The sequence below is a fragment of the Leptonychotes weddellii genome, chromosome 11, assembly GCF_054177405.1.
Source record: "Leptonychotes weddellii isolate Sample4059 chromosome 11, ASM5417740v2, whole genome shotgun sequence".
NCBI lineage: Eukaryota > Metazoa > Chordata > Mammalia > Carnivora > Phocidae > Leptonychotes > Leptonychotes weddellii.
Window position 1 is genome coordinate 90,887,153 of NC_138379.1, and position 21,053 is coordinate 90,908,205.

Sequence of the window (21,053 nt, forward strand, 5' to 3'; positions counted from 1 at the left end):
ACTTCCCGCCCTGCTGCCCCTCTGCCACTGGAGCACCTTCTCACCCATCTGTGCTCAGAGCACTCCTCCCCATGGCCCCTGCACACATGCACACCTTGCTCAGCCCACCCAACAGATGACTTGGGGCTGAACTGTACAGCAAGGGAATGAAAAGGAGAGGAACTGGAAGAGAAAGACGACCTATCAAGTCCGATGCCAATTTGATGTGCTTTCTCTTACAACCGGATCCATCTTCATTCATTCAATTTGTTACATAACACACACACAAAACACACAAATTCCATTATTATTTATTTTAGTTTATAAATGGAACTTATATTTAATGGAATAGATGAACAACTAACAGGTGAAAACGATTTAAAAACACCATATAAACATATTTACTTGTCATATTGGATAACATTTATTTTTGTCCTCAGTAACCGATCTTTTAGAGACGAATCTCCATGTAGGATTATTGATGCCACATTTATTTATCATTACGAAAAAATAAATTTAAACAACACAAATTAAAAAAAGAACTGAATCGATCTTTCTGCCTGTATGCTCCAGGTACTTTTCTCCCTTTAAAATCCAATAATTTTACTAGAATAGGTCTGCATGTTGGCCGTCCTGGGCTGATTTTCCCAAGTTCGCGGCGCGTACTTTTAATATGTAGGTTTAGGGCTGCTTTTTATTTAAAGAAAGTTTTCTTGAATTGTAGCAAAGCACCGGGACTTCAGAGCAATTGGTCTTTCCCTCCCCCCTTCAGGACATCCCTCCATCACAAGGAAATTCTTTGCCCAGAAGGGCACTTTGGTGGAAAATTTCGAGATGTAGGGACTGAACTTCGACGAGCTGCTAACTGGTAGATTTTGAGAGGAAACAGGTGAGAATGCCGTTGGTACCGTGCATGGCGCGTAATAAATGTACAGTGACGTTACTCCTGCGCGGGAGAGTCCGGTTTACGAAAGGAGCCCAGCTCCCCAACTTACTGGGCAAAGTCTCCTCTGAACCCTGAAGTTGGCGTCATCACCGAGCCTTAAGTGTCGCTCACATTCGCGCATGCTCCGTAGGCGGAGCAGCGCCCATCCTACCCTCTCCAGGCGGAAGTCCCCTTTTGTTTATTAAATTACGACAGTCGTAAACTGAGTTTTTTTTTTTTGTGCCGGCTTCCTAGTTTTACGACAACAACAATGGCGGCTACCAGTGGTAGATTTGAAAGTGCGAAGAGTATCGAAGAACGAAGAGAACAGACCAGGATTGCCAGGGCCGAGGTGTTGCGCCAGGTATCTCCGTTCTGGGGCGTTGGAGTCATTTAGAATCGTGGGAGTGGACGGTTCGTGGGAGCCAGGCCTCTGGCTCTCCTTCCCCCGCCCCCCTTCTCTCGCCACCTCAGTGTCTCACCTTACCTGCGTGAGGGTCTCCCTTTGGGATGCCCGAAAACTCTTGGTTAGTTCCCGCCTCCCTAGATGCGTTGGTAGTCTCCAGCTGCTCATTCTCTTCTTAGGAAGGCCTGTTTCTTTCTTGAGTTTCCTTACTTCTTAATTTGTCCGTTCTTTGATATTTCCGTTATTGGATCTGTGCACTTTTGAGGAACTCCACCACTGATGACGATTCTGCCAGCGCATGTGACAGCCTCAGTCCTCGCTCTTTCTGTATCTGAAATAGACATTTCCGTTCTCAGAAACACACGTGAGGCACATTGGAGTAGATTGTTGGACCGTTTCCCTCCCTTGTCTTATTATTGGTATCGATTCCAGGGTTATTGTAAATCCTTACCGATCCATACAAGGGTTGACAGAAGAGACTCAGAAAATGTAGTCCCTCGAAAAAGGTTAAGAAACGTTGTATTTCTCACTAAGATGGAGATGTATAGAGGTAACTTATAAGGAAGGGGGTAAGTAAACTGTATTATCCGACAAGATGTAGTAAGTGTGGCATTGAAGGGGAAAATGTGTAGCTGGAAGCAATATAGGGTACAAGTGAGGGTTTTTGTTTTTATTGGTTTTAAGACGGAAGAGTTTTAAATAAATGCAGATGAAAAGGGGCTGGTAGAGGAGGCGGGGAGGCATGATGACTATGCCCAGAGTTTAAGGCGAAGAGTGGGCCATTAGTGTTGGATAGGTGAAAGGTTGGTATTGTTCTCTGATTTCAGCATATCTAACCTATATGCATAATAAATATTCTTCATCCTTACCTTTTTGGTATTTTAGGCAGTTTCTGGAGCGAGTTGGGTTTGAAAGCTAAGGTAAATTTTATAGTGGAGGTATGCATAGAGTTTGGGAAGGACCAAAACCAGCTTTGGAGTTTGGAGAAAGAATGAAAAGGCAGAAGCAGCCTCTTAGGAAGAACTTATTTTATTTGACTGTTGTTGAAAGGTGACTATAAATTAGCAATATGATCGTTTGGGTTTAGAAAGATGATTCTCCCTGAAGCATTTTGGGGGCTTGGGTAGAAGGATATGGGCATTGCAGATTGAAGGCATGGTCAGTCTCCTGACAGTTATGGAAGTCTCAGGCAGTAGCAGTGGGATGGTGAAGGAAAAAGGAGATTCACGTCCTATTTAAGGTAGGGAGCTTAGGGAGAGGGGAAGATCTACTATAGGTCCCGGGATTCGTCCTTGATTCACTAGAGATTGGTGATGTGATTGGTAATGTGGAAGGAGAGTTTTGTTCTGTTTTTAATCTTTCCTATACTTTGGTAGAAGCAAATTCCTGGCAAGGGACAGACAATAACTGATGAGACCTTATATGAAAGTGGAAAATGGTTTTGTTTTATTTATTTATTTTTTTTGTGAAAAGCAATTGGATAAGTTAATTTTTCTTTTTTCATTGTTTCAGGCTAAAGCCAATTTTGAAAAGGAAGAAAGGTGTAAAGAACTTAAACGACTTCGGGGTGAGGATACATGGATGCTACCTGATGTGAATGAGCGAATTGAACAGTTCTCACAGGTGACTACTAACAGGTTCACTTGATGTAACAGATCTGTCTTTTTTTGTTAATATTGGAAGAAATAACTTTATGTTACTATTTTGAAAAGTTACAGAATGACTATCACAGGTGGCATTACTAATTTTATCTCTGGCAGAAATAATATATTTTAATATTTTGGACATTATAACATTGGGCAGATTTTGTTACTTGAGTTGACTGGTAGAAAGCTTAGCAGATTTCTGGCCCACTTGTATCAACTTATGGACCTAAAAAATTATGCATTTTAAAGTTTAATGTCATGTTTTTTTTGGTCTGAATTCTTGTTTTCCATTTCCATAATTTTAATTTATACTGTCTTGTTATATATTATATGACCCAATAATCTTTTATAAATTCTTTAGGGGCCACAGAGGATATATGTATATGTATGTGTGTGTGTGCATACATTTGAGTATAAATGTATTTATTTGATTATATCTGTCAGATGAATCTGTAAATATATTAAGACTAAAACTTCCCTCATATTTTTCTGAAAAGATAGCTCAGCTATATGATTTATTAGCGGTGCCTATATTATAGAAGCCTGTTAAAGTTTCTTAGAAGATTTTATTTTGTCTTGTGTATTGTCTCATTTCATGGAAATGTAGTTTTTGGAATATAGATTTTTTTTTTCCTTCAAAATATTTGTTTTAAAGTAAGATGAAACCAAATTCCTTACCTCTTTAAAACAATTATTTATAGGAACACTCTCTGAAGAAAAAGAAAAAAAAAGATAAACACTCAAAAAAAGTAAAGAAAGAGAAGAAAAAAAAGAGTAGGAAACAGAAGTATGAAAAAAGCAATGAGTCAACAGATAGTTCATCAGTAAGTATGTGTTAAAGCTAACCAAAGCAGCTACTTGAGAAAATTGTATTTAAAGGAGTAATGTATAGAAATGTAAAATATATGAGAACTTAAAAAATATTACTAGTTAGGGTATGAAAATGCCTGGCAAACATCTACTGGGAGGTGTCCAGGAAATACTGGAAAAATGGATCTTAAGTTACAGAGAAAAGTAGGAGGATGGGGATACGATTTAGAAGTCATTGCTCGGGGAAGCTGTTCGAATGGATGGATTGCCCAGGGATGTTGAAAAGAAAAGTGGAACACCAGGAACCAGACGGGAGTAAAGGCCATCAAGTAGAAGTAGTTGGAAAATTGGAAGGAGATGCAAGGGAAGGACAGTACTGAAAAATGAAAGAGTTTTAAGACATTTAAAAGTCTAGGGATTGCCTGGCGGCTCAGTTGGTTAAGTGTCTGCCTTCGGCTCAGGTCATGATCCTAGGGTCCCGCATCGACCCCATCGGGCTCCCTGCTCAGTGGAGAGGCTGCTTCTTCCTTTGCCTCTCCCCCTGCTTGTGCTCTCTCTCTCTGACAAATAAATAAGTAAAATCTTAAAAAAAAAAGACATTTGAGAGTCTGTTGCTCTTATTTTTTAATACAAATTAACATTTTAGTCTTTAAAATAGGACATGTTTATATATTTATCTTTGGGGTCAAAAGGAAGAGAGTGCTGTCTTGGCTCTGTCTCTAGCCAGTTCTGGGATAAGAGGACTCACAGAGGAAGGGTAAACCTTTCACACTGATTTTCAGGAAGAAAGAAGTACACTGTTGGGGCACTTGGGTGGCTCAATCAGTTAAGCCTCCGACTCTTGATTTCAGCTCAGATCATGATCTCAGGGTCATGAGATAGAGCCCTACATTGGGCTCCATGCTGGACATAGAGTCTGCTCGAGATTCTCTCCCTCTGCCCCTCTCCCTGCTTGCATCCTCTCTCTCTCTCTCTTTCTTTCTCTCAAATAAATCTTGGGGAAAAAAAAAAGAGGTACATTGTGGTTAGAGAGTGATGAGCTAGAGATGTTGAGGGTTAGTTGGTCTCCTTCAGAGGGTTGTATGTGCAGTTGATCACTAAAGAGGACTAAAGTCTGGTCCTCTTGTACTTCTAGGAACTGAGTTTTGGGCAGTACACCCTGAGATGATAAATGGCTCATGAAAACCTATCTTATATGAGAATGCAGTTTGTGAATTCATAGTGAGAAATACAGCTGGATAGTTTTGTCAAGTAGCCAGCATATTTTTGTAATGGTAGGAAAAAAATTGTTAAATGTAATTCAGGACAAAGTCAGTTAGAAAATCTTAAAGTGAAAAGAAGGTAGAGGCACTGTTTCCACAATTGTGGATTGAGTTGCTGATCCCATTGAGATCCTGAAAAAATTAAGTTATCCTTTTTCCAAAAAGAAATTTATATACAAAGTTATTTCAGTGGGATTTATAAAACCGGAATTTAGGCAGAGATCACAGGTTAAGAATCTCTGTCCTGTGGGGACAGATCTGCTAGGCTGAGTAAACATTTATGTAATTTGATTAAGGGTACTTGCTTTCCCTTATTAGAGACACATTGTCCTGTTATATTTCTTTTTTCTTTCCTGGAAATATGCTTGACCTTTGAACAACATGGGTTTGAACTTCATGGATCCACTTATAAGCAGATGGTTTTTAGGTAAATACAGTACAGTACTGTAAATGTTAATTTCTCTTCCTAATGATTTTAACATTTTCTTTTCTCTAGCTTACTTTAAGAATACAGTGTATAATACATATAGCATATAACATACATGTTAATCTTGTTAATGTTATCAGTAAGTCTTCTGGTCAACTGTAGGCTATTAGTAAAGTTTTTTGGGGAGTCCAAAGTTATATGTGGATTTTTGACTATGTGGGGAGTCAGCGCCCTTAATCCCCTTGTTGTTCAAGGGTTGTTTATATATATAAGTCTTTTTGTTGCAACTCATGAATGGAATTTTAAAAAAATGAATAAACAAACAGGAGAACCAGAACTATAAATATGGAGAACAAACTGAAGTTTGCTAAAGGGGAGGGCTCTGGGGGTGTTGGGTAAAATGGGTGAATGGAAGAGGGAGGTACAGGTCTCCGGTTATGGAATGAGTAGGTCACGGGAATAAAAAGCAGAGCATAAGGAATACAGTCAGTGATTATAATAGCAATGTAATGGGGCAGATGGTAACTACATTGTGGTGAGCGTAGCATGATGTATAAACTTGTCAAATCGCTAAGTTGTACACCTGAAACTAATGTAACATTGTGTGTCAACTATACTCAAATAAAAGAGAAAGAGGAAAAACCTCTCAAATGTGTAGGCTAACAGTAAAACCCCTCTGAATCTTGGACTTCAAAAACAAAATTACCGAGATTAATTTTATGGCCTAGCCTGTGATCAGTCTTGGTGACAATTCCATGTGTATTTGAAACGTATATTCAGCTGTTAGGTGTAGTGTTCTATAAATGTCAGTTTGGGGAAGTTGATTAATAGTGTTAAGTCTTTTGTATTCTTACTGATTTTCTGTTTTCTTCTATCAATTACTGTGAAAGCAGTATTAAAATCTCTAGCTGTAGTTGTAGAAGTTTGTCTATTTCTCCTTTAGTTTTGTGTTTTTGCCTAATGTATTTTGAAGCTTTATTAGGTATATACACATTTAGTACTATTATATCTTCTAGATGAACTAGCCATTGTATTATTATGAAATGTTTCTCTTTATCTCACTTAACATTTTTGTTTAAGGTCACTTTGTTTCATATTAATAAACTCTCTTCAGTTTTATTATTTGTTTTTTTCATGGTATATCACTTTTTATTCCTTTAGTTTTAATTTTTCTATTTTGGTTTTATTGAATGTATTTCTTGTAGACTGATTATTTGGGTCTTGCTTTTTTTTTTTTTTTTAACCTAGTTTATCAATTTCTTCCTTTTTAATTAGAGGATTTTCTGTACTAGGTAATATGGTAGCCATATGTCGCTTTTAAAAATTTAATTAAAATTCATTAAAGTTATATTAGGTTGAAAATTCATTTCTTCATTCTCACTAGCCAAATTTTTTAAGGGCTCAGTAATCACATCTGGCTAGGTTAGTGGCCCCTGTACTAGGCAGTGTAGGTATAAAAAAAATTCTGTTAGATAGCAGTGGTTTAGATCATTTATGTTTAATGTAATTATGGATCTTCCTTGATTTTCAATTGGGTTATGTCCAGTAAACCCATTGTAAGTTAAAAATATCATAAGTCAAAAATACATTTACTACACCTAACCAACTGATTATTATGGCTAAGTCTAGCCTACCTTAAACGTGCTCAGAATACTTGTAGTAGCCTACAGTTGGGCAAGATCCTCTGACACAAATACTGTTTCCTTAGCTCAGTGAGATTGTCATATTTAGCTTGAGTTTCCCTTCCTTGTGTTTTGGTCTGGGAGGTGCTTCAAGGCAAAAAGCTGTCGCATTCACCCCATTTGTTTCCCTTTTCAGGGATCACAGCCCTGTATTACTGAGATACAATGTTCTGAGACAGTTTCAAATATTTTCTATTATTACTTCTATTTCTTTTTTTTTTTTTTTTAAGATTTTATTTATTTATTGACAGAGAGAGACATAGTGAGAGCAGGAACACAAGCAGGGGGAGTGGGAGAGGGAGAAGCAGGCCTCCCGCGGAGCAGGGAGCCCAATGTGGGACTCGATCCCAGGACCCTGGGACCATGACCTGAGCCGAAGGCAGACGCTCAACGACTGAGCCACCCAGGTGCCCTATTACTTCTATTTCTATGTATTTTTAGTCTGATGCCGTTTATTTTGTCATGGTCAGAAGCAGAAGTCCTCAGGTTCCTTTAATATTTACTGGTAGCACTTGCTGTCTTGGTTCTATCTTCTAGATTTTTTTCTGATACGATTAGGGGTGTGGTTATTACGAAGGCCACACATGAGAGGAAGAGTTCTGGGAGCTGTGTTAGGTCAGGAGGCACATTAAGCTTGATGGTGTATGAATTCTCCAAGGTAAGGTGGAGGATTGAAACTAAAATCAGCAGAAGAAATGAAGTCATAGCATATTTGGGAGGAGGAACAGCAATTGTGCAAAAGTATTGAGGTGATCGTATAGTGGTGAAAATGAGAAACAAAATTAGTAGAAAGGGAATGAAGGCAGGCAAGTTCTATAGAATTGTCCAGGTTTCACTGTTCTGTGAATGAATAATAATACGAAGTGTATCACTGAGGTTTCTTTCATTCAGTGCCTGGTATTTAAAATGCTTGAATGCTAGCTGCTACTTAAAGTTTCTGACTAGGGCTGTTGGAAGAGTAGAAAAAGAGGATTTAATTAATTTTAGTGCACCTTTACTGAATGTCAGTTCTTCATCAGACTCTGGTATAGACACAGGGAATACAAAAATAGAGGTTTTTTTCAGGCCTTTGGGGAACTCATTTTCTAGTTAGATAAATAGATACGTAATTTCAGTGTGTAATCTCATGATGCCAAGGCAGAACAGTATAGTCATTGATTAAACAAGATAACTTTTCTCTCCTATGAAAGAAATCAGGCAGGTGTCTGGGACTAGTGTGGTCTTCTGGGACTAAGGCTTCTACTGTTTTGCTACTCCCTCAGCATTACAGCCTTAGCTCTTAGTCTAGATAACAAGAAAGAGGATGCCCTCTCTTTCATCATTTGACTTCCAGAAAGTCCCGCATAATGCCTTTATTTCCATGTCGTTGGACACTTGATCATAAGTCTTCAGTTTCCAGCAAGGGAGGCACATTATGTCTCCAAATAAAAGAGGGTTCTTTTGGCAAGAAAGAAGAAGAGCTTTGTGACAGGGAGCCATAGAAGAGGTCATATGTGTTCTCTTTATATTACTCCCAGGTGTATTTAGGGTGGGGGTTGGAAAAAAGAAGGGGAGCAGGAAAGACTGGAGCCCAGGAAACTAATTTGGTTATTCCAGTTGTCTAGGTGAGAGATAAGAGGATGTGATCTAGGATACTTTAAGGGAAGGGACACGTATTAGCTGGGGCTCTGGGTTGCAGGTAACAGAGATTAAACTTAAATTGGCTTATTCAGAAAAAAGGGGCAATTTATTATTAGAGTACAAAAGTCCTAGGACATGTAGGTATGGGAATGCGGCTGAGTTTCAGGAATGGCTGGAATTAGAGCTGCGAATGCTTTTATGAATCATCTTGCCATTTTCCATGTTTGTTTTTCTCTGAGTTCAATTTTTTTCTTGGTAACAGATCAGTTTTTTTGCTGAATTCTAATCCTCATGACAAAAATAGCTTCTGCCAGTGCATTTCCATTTCTCTTTAGTTTTAGAGCAGCCCCATTTAGTTTTGATTTCAAATTCCTGGAGAGCAACTCAGATTGGTATGAATTGGGTCAGATACCTACCTTTGAACGAATCGGCTGTGGCCAGGGATGGAAGTGGGCTCCCATGGTAGGCATGTGGTGTTCACTCTATGATGTATTTGAGAAATACTTTGGAAATGAAAATAGTAGGTTTAGATGGGAGGGGTAAGTTGATCCTGAGATTGTTGACGTGGATAAGTGGGTGGTTGGTGGTACCATGCATGTAATTGAATTCAGTAATAGAGGAGGAGGAACAGGTTTTACGGAAGAGATGATGGGTTAATTTTTTGTTCTTAGTGAGTTCAGCATGGCATCCAAATATAGTCGGTAGTTGGTTAAATCACTGAAACTTTGGGTAGACAGATTGAAAGATCTCAGCACAGCTGGTGGTAGCTCGAGGCATGAGAGTGGATTTACTGGCCAAAGGGGAATGTTTAGAGATTAAAAAATGTAGTGGGCAAAGAATGGAACCCCAAACAACATTGATATTGCAGGGCTGAGCACAGGAGGAAAAGTGCATGAGGGAAATGGAGAAGAAACCAAGAATGGGAGGAGAACTAGGAAAGGTCATGGAGGTTGAGATGGTGAGTTATCCAGAGTTATATTCAGCAGAGGTCTAGGGAGATAAAGACAGAAACATTCTGCTGCACTGGGCAAAGTGGAAACCAGTGGTGACCTTTGAAGCTGTGTAGGTTAATGGGGACATAAGCCGTATGATAGAGTTTGAGGATTGGGTGACAGTGAGAGGGGATAGACTGCTGTTTTAAGAATTTGGCTTAGAGTACAAGTTGGAAGATAAATGGCTGCTAGAGGGAGACATAAGGGCAATCAAGATTTCCCTTCCTCCCTCATTCACACACACACACACACACACACACACACACACACACACACACAGGATGGGGAATACGTGAGCATATTTCTAGGTCAGTAGCTTCGGTTGAAGCTGCAAGAGAAGGAGACAATTGATGGTGCATGGTCCTAGAGGAACAGGAGTGGTTGGGGCCAAGATCTGTGGAGGAGGACCTGCCTTGAAGAGGAAGAGTTAACAGGAGATAAGGATAGGCACAGGCATAAATAGTTTTGTTGGAGGTTGGGGGGAAGCTAAAGTGGCTTCATTTTTATTGATCGAGGAAGAGGAGAGATCCATTTGCTGACTGTGTGGGGAATGGGAGTTGGTAGAAAACTTGAGGGAGTTGTGTAAGAAGATGATGAGCATCACCTCTCTGCCAAGGTATTAAGCAAGGTCTTGGGGATACAAAGTAGGCAAGAGCATATATGGTTGCTTTCTCATAGAACTTACTACGAGACATTAATCAGATAGTCACACAAGTAAATGTAAAACTGATAAATGTTTCAAAGGGGAGTAAGCCAAGGGAGTGGAAGAGAGAGCTGACCAGGGACCAGTAAGAGGAATACTAGTTGTGACTGAGAGTTTAGCTCAACTGAAGTTTTAAAGGTCATGATGATTGGGGTTTATGCAGGGGTGGAGCTGGTTTGCGGCTGTGGTGTTGAAGCAGCTGGTGGACCTGATCAGTGACTTTCAAGTGATGGGTTAACATCTCAGAGGGTAGAGAAAACCTGTAGTTTCAGAAGAAGGCCTTCGAGGGGTGCCTGACTGGCTCATTCGGGAGAGCATGCCACTCTTGATCTTGTGGTTTTAAGTTCAAGTCCCACGTTGGGTGTAGAGACTACTTAAAAATAAAACCTTAAAAAAAAAGAAGGCCTTCACCAGAATCCTGTGGAACACTAATGTAAACTCTTTTTTTTTTAAGCATGATCTTAGCAAATTGGCACTCCCCCGAGGAATGTGTTAACTTTTTCAGATTATAAACTCCCTTTTTAGTGGATAACACCAAGTGGTGGGAACCAAGTCTTCAAATTGATTTTTTTAAAAAAGTTTTTATTTAAAGTCCAGTTAGTTAGCACGTAGTGTTATGTTAGTTTGAGGGGTACAATATAGTGATTCAGCACTTCCATACATCACCCTGTGTTCATCATGACATCTGCAGTCCTTTCAAAATTGATTTGACAGTGTAACTGTGAGTAGGCTAGAAACGTATTTATAGTGATGATCTTAAAAATTACAACTATATATGTAATTGGCTAGTTCTAATGTTTCTATAACTCCAAATCAAAGCCTGAGTGAATGAATGAATGAATGAATGAAGTCTGCTCTGCATTGGGAGACAGTTGGCAGTTGAGGTGCCAACACACAGGTATGTTTACTCCACGTGGATTGTACCTTTTTTTTTTTTTTAAAGATTTTATTTATTCATTTGAGAGAGAGAATGAGATAGAGAGAGAGCATGAGAGGGAGGAGGGTCAGAGGGAGAAGCAGACTCCCTGCCGAGCAGGGAGCCCGATGCGGGACTCGATCCTGGGACTCTAGGATCATGACCTGAGCTGAAGGCAGTCGCTTAACCAACTGAGCCACCCAGGCGCCCGTGGATTGCACCTTTTACCAGACATACTGTTGTTCTCCAGTTAGGTAATTATCCAGAACTTTGTGGAATGAAGGAATATTGTTCTTAGTCAGGAAATCCTCTTTTTCTTCCCTTGGCCTCCAAGTTCCTCTGCTGTGCATTAGCCAGTGTTGTGTGCTAGGTGATTTCTAGGATCTTTCCTGCACTTACATTGCACAGCTCCAAAGAGTAGATGGTAGAGCCAGGAAGATCTAGATTTCTATTCTGGTTCTCCTACTTGGATACCATGTAACTTGGGCAAGTTACCTAATTTTGGGAAGCCTTTCTTATCTCTAAGACCAAATAGTATTTTATGTAGGGTAGTTTTAAGGAGTCAGCTTGAGAACATATGCGGAAGTACTTATTACAGTACTTAACATAGAAGGAGTTGATTGATGTATTTGTGGAAAACAGAACCCAGAACTTGGCATAATGCTGAGCACATAGGGGATGTTGGCTAAATACTTTGTAGCTGATTTAATAATCTGGTATTTAAACACAGTAACAAAGTGCTTTACCAGCCTGGCTGTTAACTGAGATCTCTGCATTTTTAGACCCAGGGAAATTTAAAAATTTGAAACTTAGAGGCAAAGTCTTTTACTTGAGTGTTGTTTCCCTTGTTCTAGTTAAACAAAGATGTCAGTATTGCTTAATGTTGGTAGGAACCGAAGCTCTGTGTTGAAGTGAGTTCTCTGCTGTCAGTTCTAATCTTTTGTTTTCGCTTTCTCTCGGCATGACAACAGTCATGGTGTTTCATGGGCTTATCCCAAAAGAGTGGGTTTATGTGTTCTTTGTTCAGATTTTCATTGTAGCTTTTTAAAGGGGAAGCCTACTGTAAGGATTTTTTTTTAGGGAACCGAGTTCATTTAACAGCACAGAATTTTTATATGCAAGTCTGGAAGTTTGAGAATTTCACTTATATGCTAAATATTCTTAGAGCTCTGAAGACGAGTGGGTTGAGGCTGTCCCATCGCAGATTCCTGGCAGAGAAAAGGCCTGGAAAGTGAAAGGTGACAATTCAGAAAGAGAAGACAACCCAGTTATTCAGGTAAGTCACCTGATTTTAAAGAAAGAAGTGTGAACAGCTAAGAATAGATGAATGTTAAAATGACAGATGGTTATAATTGCTTCAGGAGAAAAATTAGACTTTGAAAACAGTATATACTTCTATGAATAATTCTGGCAGTGATGCTGTTTGCTTAGTCTTTGTACTTCGTTCTTCTTCTGTGAGAAAAGGAGTACTGACCTCTATTCTGGTCCCACAGAGCATTTCCTCCCGTTGGTTGTGGCTAGAAAAGCATCACTTTCCTCTCGTGTACTGAAGTTCTGTACTGTTACCTGTATCTGAGTTAGTAGAGTTCGGTCACTTTTTATTTCCCTTCACTGCATCATGTCATAATTTCGGTTAGCAGTACTTAGATTAGAAGAGTTCACAGATTTGGGGCTGTTGTTCATTTGCTGCCATGGGAATACGGTTTATATGCTGTTAGCTGCGGCACAGAAAGGTGGAAGGGACTGGTGTTCGAGTGCCTGTTCCATGTCAGGCACCAGACTGTGCGCCTTAAATCTGTTCTCTGGTTGACTCCTGAAAGCAGTCCTAAAAGGTATGAATTTTATTACATTTTACAGGAGAGAGACTAAGGCATTGAGAGACTAAAAAACTTGCTTCAGGGTGGGCAGATGTAGGATTTGAGCTGGGTTTGTGTGCCCAGAGACCCTGCTGTTGTTACCAAGTGTTTTTTGTTCACTTCTAATCAATTTAGATTGAAATAACTTTTTTTTTTTTAAACAGAGAGATGAGTGGATGACGGTTGATTTTATGTCTGTTAAAACTGTGTCCTTATCATCACTCAAAGCTGACAAGGAGGCTATGAGGAAAATAGAGCAAGAGAAAACCCAAGCCCTGGAACAGGTAAGAGTATTGAAAATGCTTTAACTTCCAATTTGCCTTTAATAAGCAATGAGATATTTATATAAATGCAGTTTTACTTGTGAAATATTATATTCTCTTTTGTGGTATTTAATAACATTAGTGGGGATAACTATGAAATGTGGCAGAAGTTCTTAAAGATGAATCTTCCTACAGGAGTAGGAAGCCAGTTTAATGCTATCTAGATTGATAAATCCATGGCGTATATAGTTGGGAATATTGAGTTTGGTTCACAGCTTGGATTCAGAAGAGTTTCGGGCTTGAACTGTGCTGCCTGTGTGGTCTGAAACTCTTCAAGGTGAGACTTTATTTGAAAGTCTGCTCGTGTTGATAGTACTTTGAAGTGCTTGGCAGGAGTGGATGCCAGTGCTTTGTGGAGGATCACACTGTCAGTTTAGGTATCACAGGTTTCCCAGAAGAAAGCTTATAATCTAGAATCACAAGATATATGAAAATACAAGGATAGTCCATAAATGGCAGTCACGTGAAATAATGAACAGTAGAATCAGACCCACAAAACCTTACCTGTTGGAGTATTTAATAGCTTTATACAGTATGGAAAATGTGAGTAAGAAATAAAAGATTTTTATGAAGGGAGATCTGGGAAAGAGCCAACAAGAACTTGTAGAAATAAAAAATACCACAAGTGGAATTAGGATTAGAAACTCAATAAATGAGTAAACAACAGATTGAATATACCTGAAGAGAGAATTAGTGAACAAGAAGATCGTCTTTACCTTGAACACACCGTAGAGGGACAAATAAATCAAAAAGGTGAGAATGATCGTAAGTCCTGTGAGCAATGTTGTTTTCTGTCTGCCTCCCCCCCCCTTTAATTTTAATTCTGAAAATGCAGGTGTGGTACATGGTATTGGCTTATTAAGTAAGCAGCTATTCATATGGAACATGTGGAGCATCTTGACTGAGCTCTGGAATGTATCTTTGTCTCTGAGATCTGACGGAGTCGGAGTCCTTGTGTTCAGAGAGGAGAGGGAGAGCACATGCAGCACCAGGGGGATGACCAGTGTGCGTGGAGCTGCGTGAGGTCTGGAGGTTGGGATTATCCAGGCCATGACAAGCGTGCTTCTGAAATCCTGCTCTGCTGTTGTTGGGCATTGATGTGTTGGTGTGTTAGGGTTACCTGGCTTGTGGTCTTATGTTCTGTTTACATATCCTGTTTAGGCCTGTTCTCCATATCAAACCATAGAACATAGTAAACCCTTGAATATCTTTAGCAGATTGAAGTAGTGATCAGTTATTCTTAGAAATATGATTACATAAAACCATCTTCATTATCCTAAGAAACGGTAATAATTTTTTCTTAGCTCACCACCTTTCCAGCTTTGAATTCCAGGCTTTCAAGTTAACATAATCTTTTCTTACAAACACTTATATGAACTTGTCTGATTCATTCGAGCCAGCATCCATGGATCTGCTCAGTTGCCTCTGGAGTTTTTGTCTTTTGCATGTGTATCATCTTTTTCATTCCTGCTGGAGTGTCCCTTATTAGTTGTGTGTCTTCTTCTCTGTGTGCCTCACTTGTCTCATGTGTACTGTAGTTCGTGTGTGTGATGAACTGGGGACGGCCCCTGGAACGGGTTCAGGCCCTGATTTACTCTTGTGTGGGCAATTTCAATAAGCTCTTCATTTCTCACCCAGCATCCTACGATGGATGTCAGGTTAATCTTTTCAAAGTACAGCTCTGATCATAGTGTTACTCTGTTTAGAAGTCCTCGTGATTCAAGGGAAGGGTAATGTCTTAACAATTTCTAATGTTGGGGCGCCTGAGTGGCTCAGTCGTCAAGCGTCTGCCTTCGGCTCAGGTCATGATCCCAGGGTCCTGGGATCGAGCCCCGCATCGGGCTCCCTGCTCGGCGGAGAGCCTGCTTCTCCCTCTCCCACTCCCCCTGCTTGTGTTCCCTCTCTCGCTGTGTCTCTCTCTGTCAAATAAATAAAATCTTAAAAAAAAAAAAAATTTCTAATGTTTCTGGTGGAAGAAGCTCAACTAGTGGTATTTTGTGCCACCCTCTTTCCTCATTCTGTCCTTGAGGATATGGAGTAAATTTTCTTCTGGAAAATTGGGAAAGAATGCACTGGGCAGACTTGGCTTAGCCCTGCGCTTCCTGCTTATGGACCAGGCTGCCTGCAGAGCTCATGTGTGGGGTCAGGGGACGTGGGGTTGGCTCGGTGCTGACTACACCTGGGAAAGTCTGCCTCATTGTGCTGTTCAGTGAATAGGCCCATTTGGTTTTTACTGAAAGAAAAGTTCTCTTCCAATTTAGCCTTCATCAGCAATAAAGGTAGTTTTTGTCTTTTATTTCCTTAAGGTTTTGTTGTATTTATAACTTGTTCAGAGCTTGCATGGAAAAGAAAGATGCCATATGCACTCTTCTCCTTTAAAGGCCCCCACCCCCCACCCCAGAGCTGCCACGAATCGAGTCAAACACATTGGTTTGGATTCTTTCTCTTAGGTAATTTGTACCCCAACCAAACTGGTGTAATCACTCTCCCTCATATGTCTGCAAATTCCTGGCTCTGCCTCTTTGTTCATCTGGTTCTTTCTAAGTGAATTCTCTTTCTCTCTGTAAGTCTGCATCTTGTTTATCCTTCAAGGCCTAACTTGATATGTACTAAGAAATTTTTCCTCTTTAACTGAAATAAATGGACCTTGCCTTAGAATCTTATGTTGATTCTTATAATGGGAGTGGGGATAAAATGAAGATAATGGGAAGAAGTCTGATGATGGTCCTTCAATGAAGCTTCAGTGTGAAGTGTGTTGATTTTATGTCTCTTCTGGTTTTTTCAGAATATCATTTCTTTTGTGCTCTAGGCTGGTGTTTTTCAAAATGTAGGTCATGTAATTGAATTATTGCAATCAGCATTTAAAAATATAAAATATCAGCATGTATTATGTGTAATAAAGATACTTTTTTTTCTCTTTTTTTATACTTTTTTAAACGAATTTATTTATTTGACAGAGATTGAGAGAGAGAGGGAACAAGCAGGGGGAGGGGCAGAGGGAGAGGGAGAAGCAGGCTCCCAGCTGAAGAAGGAGCCCCGATGTGGGCTCGATCCCACGACCCCGGGATCATGAGCCAAGCTGAAGGCAGCCACTTAATCGACTGAGCCACCCAGGCACTCCACATTTTGTTTCCTAAAACCTTTGTTTTGGACACACACACACACACACACACACACACACACACACACCCACCCAAGCACACACACACACACCCAAGCACACACACACACACCCAAGCACACACATCCAAGCACACATACAGTCTCTCTTTGGGTGAAGGTCACAAAAAGATTTGCAAACACATGCTCAAGGCTGTGTCTTTGTCGTCTGGGCCTCTTCTGCCCGCACTGTGCTATAATCTATGGGTGATAGCATGTGTCTGTAGATCTAGTCTATAGACCATTATAGAGATGCCTACCGGTTTCTCAACCTTCTTTTGCAAGCAGGAGGTGTCTGCACCCCAGTCCTTGGCTTCATGTGCTGAACTGGCTCCATTCCTCTTTCACTTGGAGCGTTTGTACTATTTATTACCTTACAGCAGTTGAACTAAGTAAGGGCTGTTACTTTCTGCTCGCACATAGAGCCCAGTAAGGCCTGTGGTATTCAGGTCACTTTACCACTTTACATTTCTGTTCTGGTCCACAAAGATGTTTATCTTGTTTTGAACTGAAGTATGTTTTGTATTTTGTGTATCTTTTCTGTTTGTCCTGAGCAAAGAGATTGTGATGAATGGAACCTTTATAAGCCATTTTGACTAGAAGGCCTGAGTGTGTTTTAGAGATTGATTTATATTGATATATTTTATTTCTGGTTCATTCCTTTTAATCACTATGTAGTCTTTCATCATCTAACTATGCTATATGGTAGATGTCCATTTTTGTGGGAATCTGTTTTTCACTATTTATAAACAATGCTAAATGAAGATCCGCGTGTGTATTTTCTGATGCACGTGTGTGTGGACTTCTCCCTGGTGCACATCTAGAAGTGGAATTGCTAGGTTATAAGATATGCACTTCTCTTCTTTTATAAATACTTGCAAAGAGATTGTAACAGCTTATACTGCCCCAACAGTGTATTTATCTATCCTTTCTTTCTCTCTTTCTCTCTCCTTCCTTCCTTCCTTCCTTCCTTCCTTCCTTCCTTTCTTTCTTTCTTTCTTTCTTCCTTCCTTCCTTCCTTCCTTCCTTCCTTCCTTCCTTCCTTCCTTCCTTCTGTCCTTCCTTTTTCTTTCTTTCTTCAGATTTATTTATTAGAGAGAGAGAGAGAGGAGGGAGGAGGGGCAGAGGGAGAGGGAGACAGAGAATCCTGAAGCAGACTCCCCGCTGAGCAGGGAGCCCGATGCAGGGCTCGATCCCAGGACCGTGGGATCATGACCTGAGCCAAAGGCAGACGTTTAACCTACTGAGCCACCCAGGCACCCCAACCAACAGTGTATGTTTCTTTACCATACTTAGTATCTATACGGTCAAACTTTTAAATTTTCGTCATGCTAATTAATGAGTGAGAAATGACATTTCATTGTTTTATTTGCATTTGACTGATTACTGTGAGAGATCTTTTCATTTTTTTTTTTGTCATTCAGATTTCTTATAGTACGAATTGCTTATTGTGTTCTGCTTATTTTTCTTTTAGGGTTGTCTTTTTCTTACTGATTGCTGGTAGTTGTTTAGACATCCAGTCCTTTTACTGTTGTATATTTTCACATAATATCTCACAGTTTGTCTGGACTGTTGTCAAGTGTTCTCCTCAGTGTGTAACTCCAGGCTTTTGTGTTCTGTTGAGAAGCTGATGTGTATCTCTTTGAGTGTCTGCACAAGACCACTGGAAAAAAATTCCTTGATTATAGACCCTTGGAGGTTTTGCAGTAGTCTAACAAGGGAGGTGATGGAAACTTTTTTGGTACAAACTAAACATCAAATCCTTATGGTTTTGCTTATCTTCTACTTGAACTTAAATTTTGTCCTTTGAAGATTCTGTACGGTTTTGTCAGCTCACAAATATTCTTTAAAAGCTTAAAAAATTTTTTTTATCCACCATTTTTGTTTTCAGTACTGTGGTTGGTTCATAGTACTAGAAAATAACATTTAACTCTCTTCATTCTTCTTCATCTAGTTGCTGTATTAGTTCTAAGAAACATTTTCTGACCTTCTGAGATCAAGTCAGATGCCCCAGTCTGTGGCTCTCTAGCATGCTTTACCTTCACAGCACTCAGCCGTATCGGACTTGCTTCATTGTCTTTCTCCTGTCTCCAGACTGCCATTGTTCTGATGGGAAGGACTGTCTGCCTTATTCGTTCGAGCCGCAGTGCCTGGCCCAGTGCTCGGAACACAGGAGGCGCTTGAATGGTGACGAGGCTGCCGTCAGCTCTTTTCCAGTCGTAGCCACCATCATCTGACTGGATTTCTGCCTCTGATCTTGCTCTTCTTCAGTCTTTCCTCCACTCTTTGCTCTTTGTGTAGTTCAGAGTCACTCTCATGATTCACCATTGCCCCAGCATAAAACCCCAACAGCACATGACCCTCATCCCTGATGATTCTACAACCTAGCCTCTTTTCACTACTCACTCATACTTCTAGGTTTTAGACAGTCTGGATAATTTTAAGTTCGTTGAAAATTTTCTATTTCCTCTAGGGTTTTATGAACATGCTGTTATTCCTTCTCTGTGGAGCATCTCTGTGCATTCTTCCCTCACAAGAGAATTTGGCTAATTCCTGCCCCTCTTTAGGTCTAAGGCTGCACGTATTACTTCCTTTAGAAAGTCCCTGATCTTTCACTGTGAGAGAGGTTTAAATTGTGTGTGGCTTTACCACTCTGCACTTCTGTCCTCAAAGCCTTTGTCAGTCACTTGTTTATTGTCTCTGTTCCTCACTGTCTCATAAGCTAGCAAAGGCTTAGTTAGGCACATTGATTGTTTATTAGATCCTCTGCATCTAGAGCATATCTGATTCATAGTAGGCATGAATGTTAATTTAGATGTTATTTTTTTGCGAGTTGCAGAAGAGTGTCACTTAGGAGTGTTTTAAATATTTGTCCAACATTACAACTGTTAACTGAGTCTCAGATATTTATTAACATAGTTAATGACCTCTGAAAATGTTTCGTTCTAGTCCAGACTGCTGGAGAGAGAATTGAATCCATACTGGAAAGATGGGGGGACAGGTCTTCCACCAGAAGACTGTAACGTGTCATCACTTACCAAAGGTATCTCTAGATTTTGGTTGTAGCCACACAGGCATGTCTTATAACTTGGTATTCCTAAGGGAATGACCAAGGTTAGTTAGTAGATTGACAAGATTTGGTTATTTAAATATTAAATATTTCTGCTTGGTGCTGTAGTAGTTTTGATTATGTCCGCAATTCTCTGTGTTTGTTTCTGTATTTGCAAAACAACTAAGTTTATTGATTATCTGATGTGGAACCCATATGGTTTCATGTTATGAGCACCTATGGATTATTACTGACAGTTCAGATAACATAATGGCAAAGCAAATAAAATGTGTGCAGTCTTTTGAGGCCTTATTTAAATTTAGTACCTGGGAAGATTATTTTGACTATATATGTTTGGGAGCAAATTGACTAACTGTATATATTTTTATACTTGATAATTTTCCATATTTGAGTTTCTGTTTTGGATGGATTAATACAAAGTATGATTCTGTGAGGATATAATAATGCTTTGGTTTGTTACAAATTCTCTAACAAAATGTAAAGTATTAAGTCTGAGATTTCGTGAAAATCTATAAATATTAAAGATGTGATTTCATATCTTCAGAAACTCCTACTTTGCCAGCATTCATAAAATTTGTTATTTACCTTAGGATAGTGCTGTTATTTTCCAGCAGATGGAGATAAAATATTTAAGTGTCCCATAATCACACTTGAAACCATAATTTAAAAAATATTTATGTGCCAGTTACGTGTTGCAACAACTAGTCCGTGAAAAGTGTGTGTAACCCCAGCTAACCCAGTGCAGAGAGAGTGGCAGTGTCAATTATGGGGTTATCTTTTCCTTTTAGTGGTTTTTCAGAATAGTTTTCTGCTTTTTGTTGTATTGTTTATTTTTATTTTGGCCATTCATAAAAATTCTTTTTATATTTTATGTGGACATGTCCCTGGAGTCGCCCTGTAGGTTTGTTTATAATTTTTCTGTAGTGGTTTTGGGAAGCTGCTAGTAATTGTAGCATTTTCTTTATTGTTTTTCAGCTTGGGTAGAAATGTCTCTGCTGGATTGTAACATAGTAACTGTAGTCACACAAGACTCTCTTTGAGATACTTTTTTTAATAATTTAAAAGCGAAAGTTTAGGGCAGTAGGTTAGCTCCCTGGACCATTCCTATGTCGGGCTAATTTTTCGATCCTCGCTTTTGCCTCCACTGTTGTCAGAGGACAGTTAGTCAGTGAACCTGTGGGGAACGCTTAGAAGTGACAAACTGAATCTTTGGGTATTTGCAGCCAGTAGGTTCTCAACTTCTTGAATGTGGAAGAGTCAAAGTTGTAGCGTAGGTA

At 39.7% G+C, this 21,053-nt stretch overlaps 1 protein-coding gene across 2 annotated transcripts in view; it reads left to right on the forward strand.

Moving 5' to 3' along the window:
- Window positions 1-1,115: 1,115 nt before the first annotated feature.
- CWF19L2 (CWF19 like cell cycle control factor 2) overlaps window positions 1,116-21,053 on the forward strand; it is a 122,513-nt gene continuing 102,575 nt past the window's right edge. For both annotated transcript variants that reach the window (XM_081799556.1, XM_081799557.1), the window contains exons 1-6: window positions 1,116-1,268; window positions 2,823-2,933; window positions 3,658-3,780; window positions 12,534-12,644; window positions 13,389-13,508; window positions 19,656-19,749. In XM_081799556.1, coding sequence (XP_081655682.1) covers window positions 1,176-1,268; window positions 2,823-2,933; window positions 3,658-3,780; window positions 12,534-12,644; window positions 13,389-13,508; window positions 19,656-19,749 — 652 coding nt within the window. In that variant the 5' untranslated portion in view covers window positions 1,116-1,175. The remainder of the gene's footprint in view (window positions 1,269-2,822; window positions 2,934-3,657; window positions 3,781-12,533; window positions 12,645-13,388; window positions 13,509-19,655; window positions 19,750-21,053) is intronic.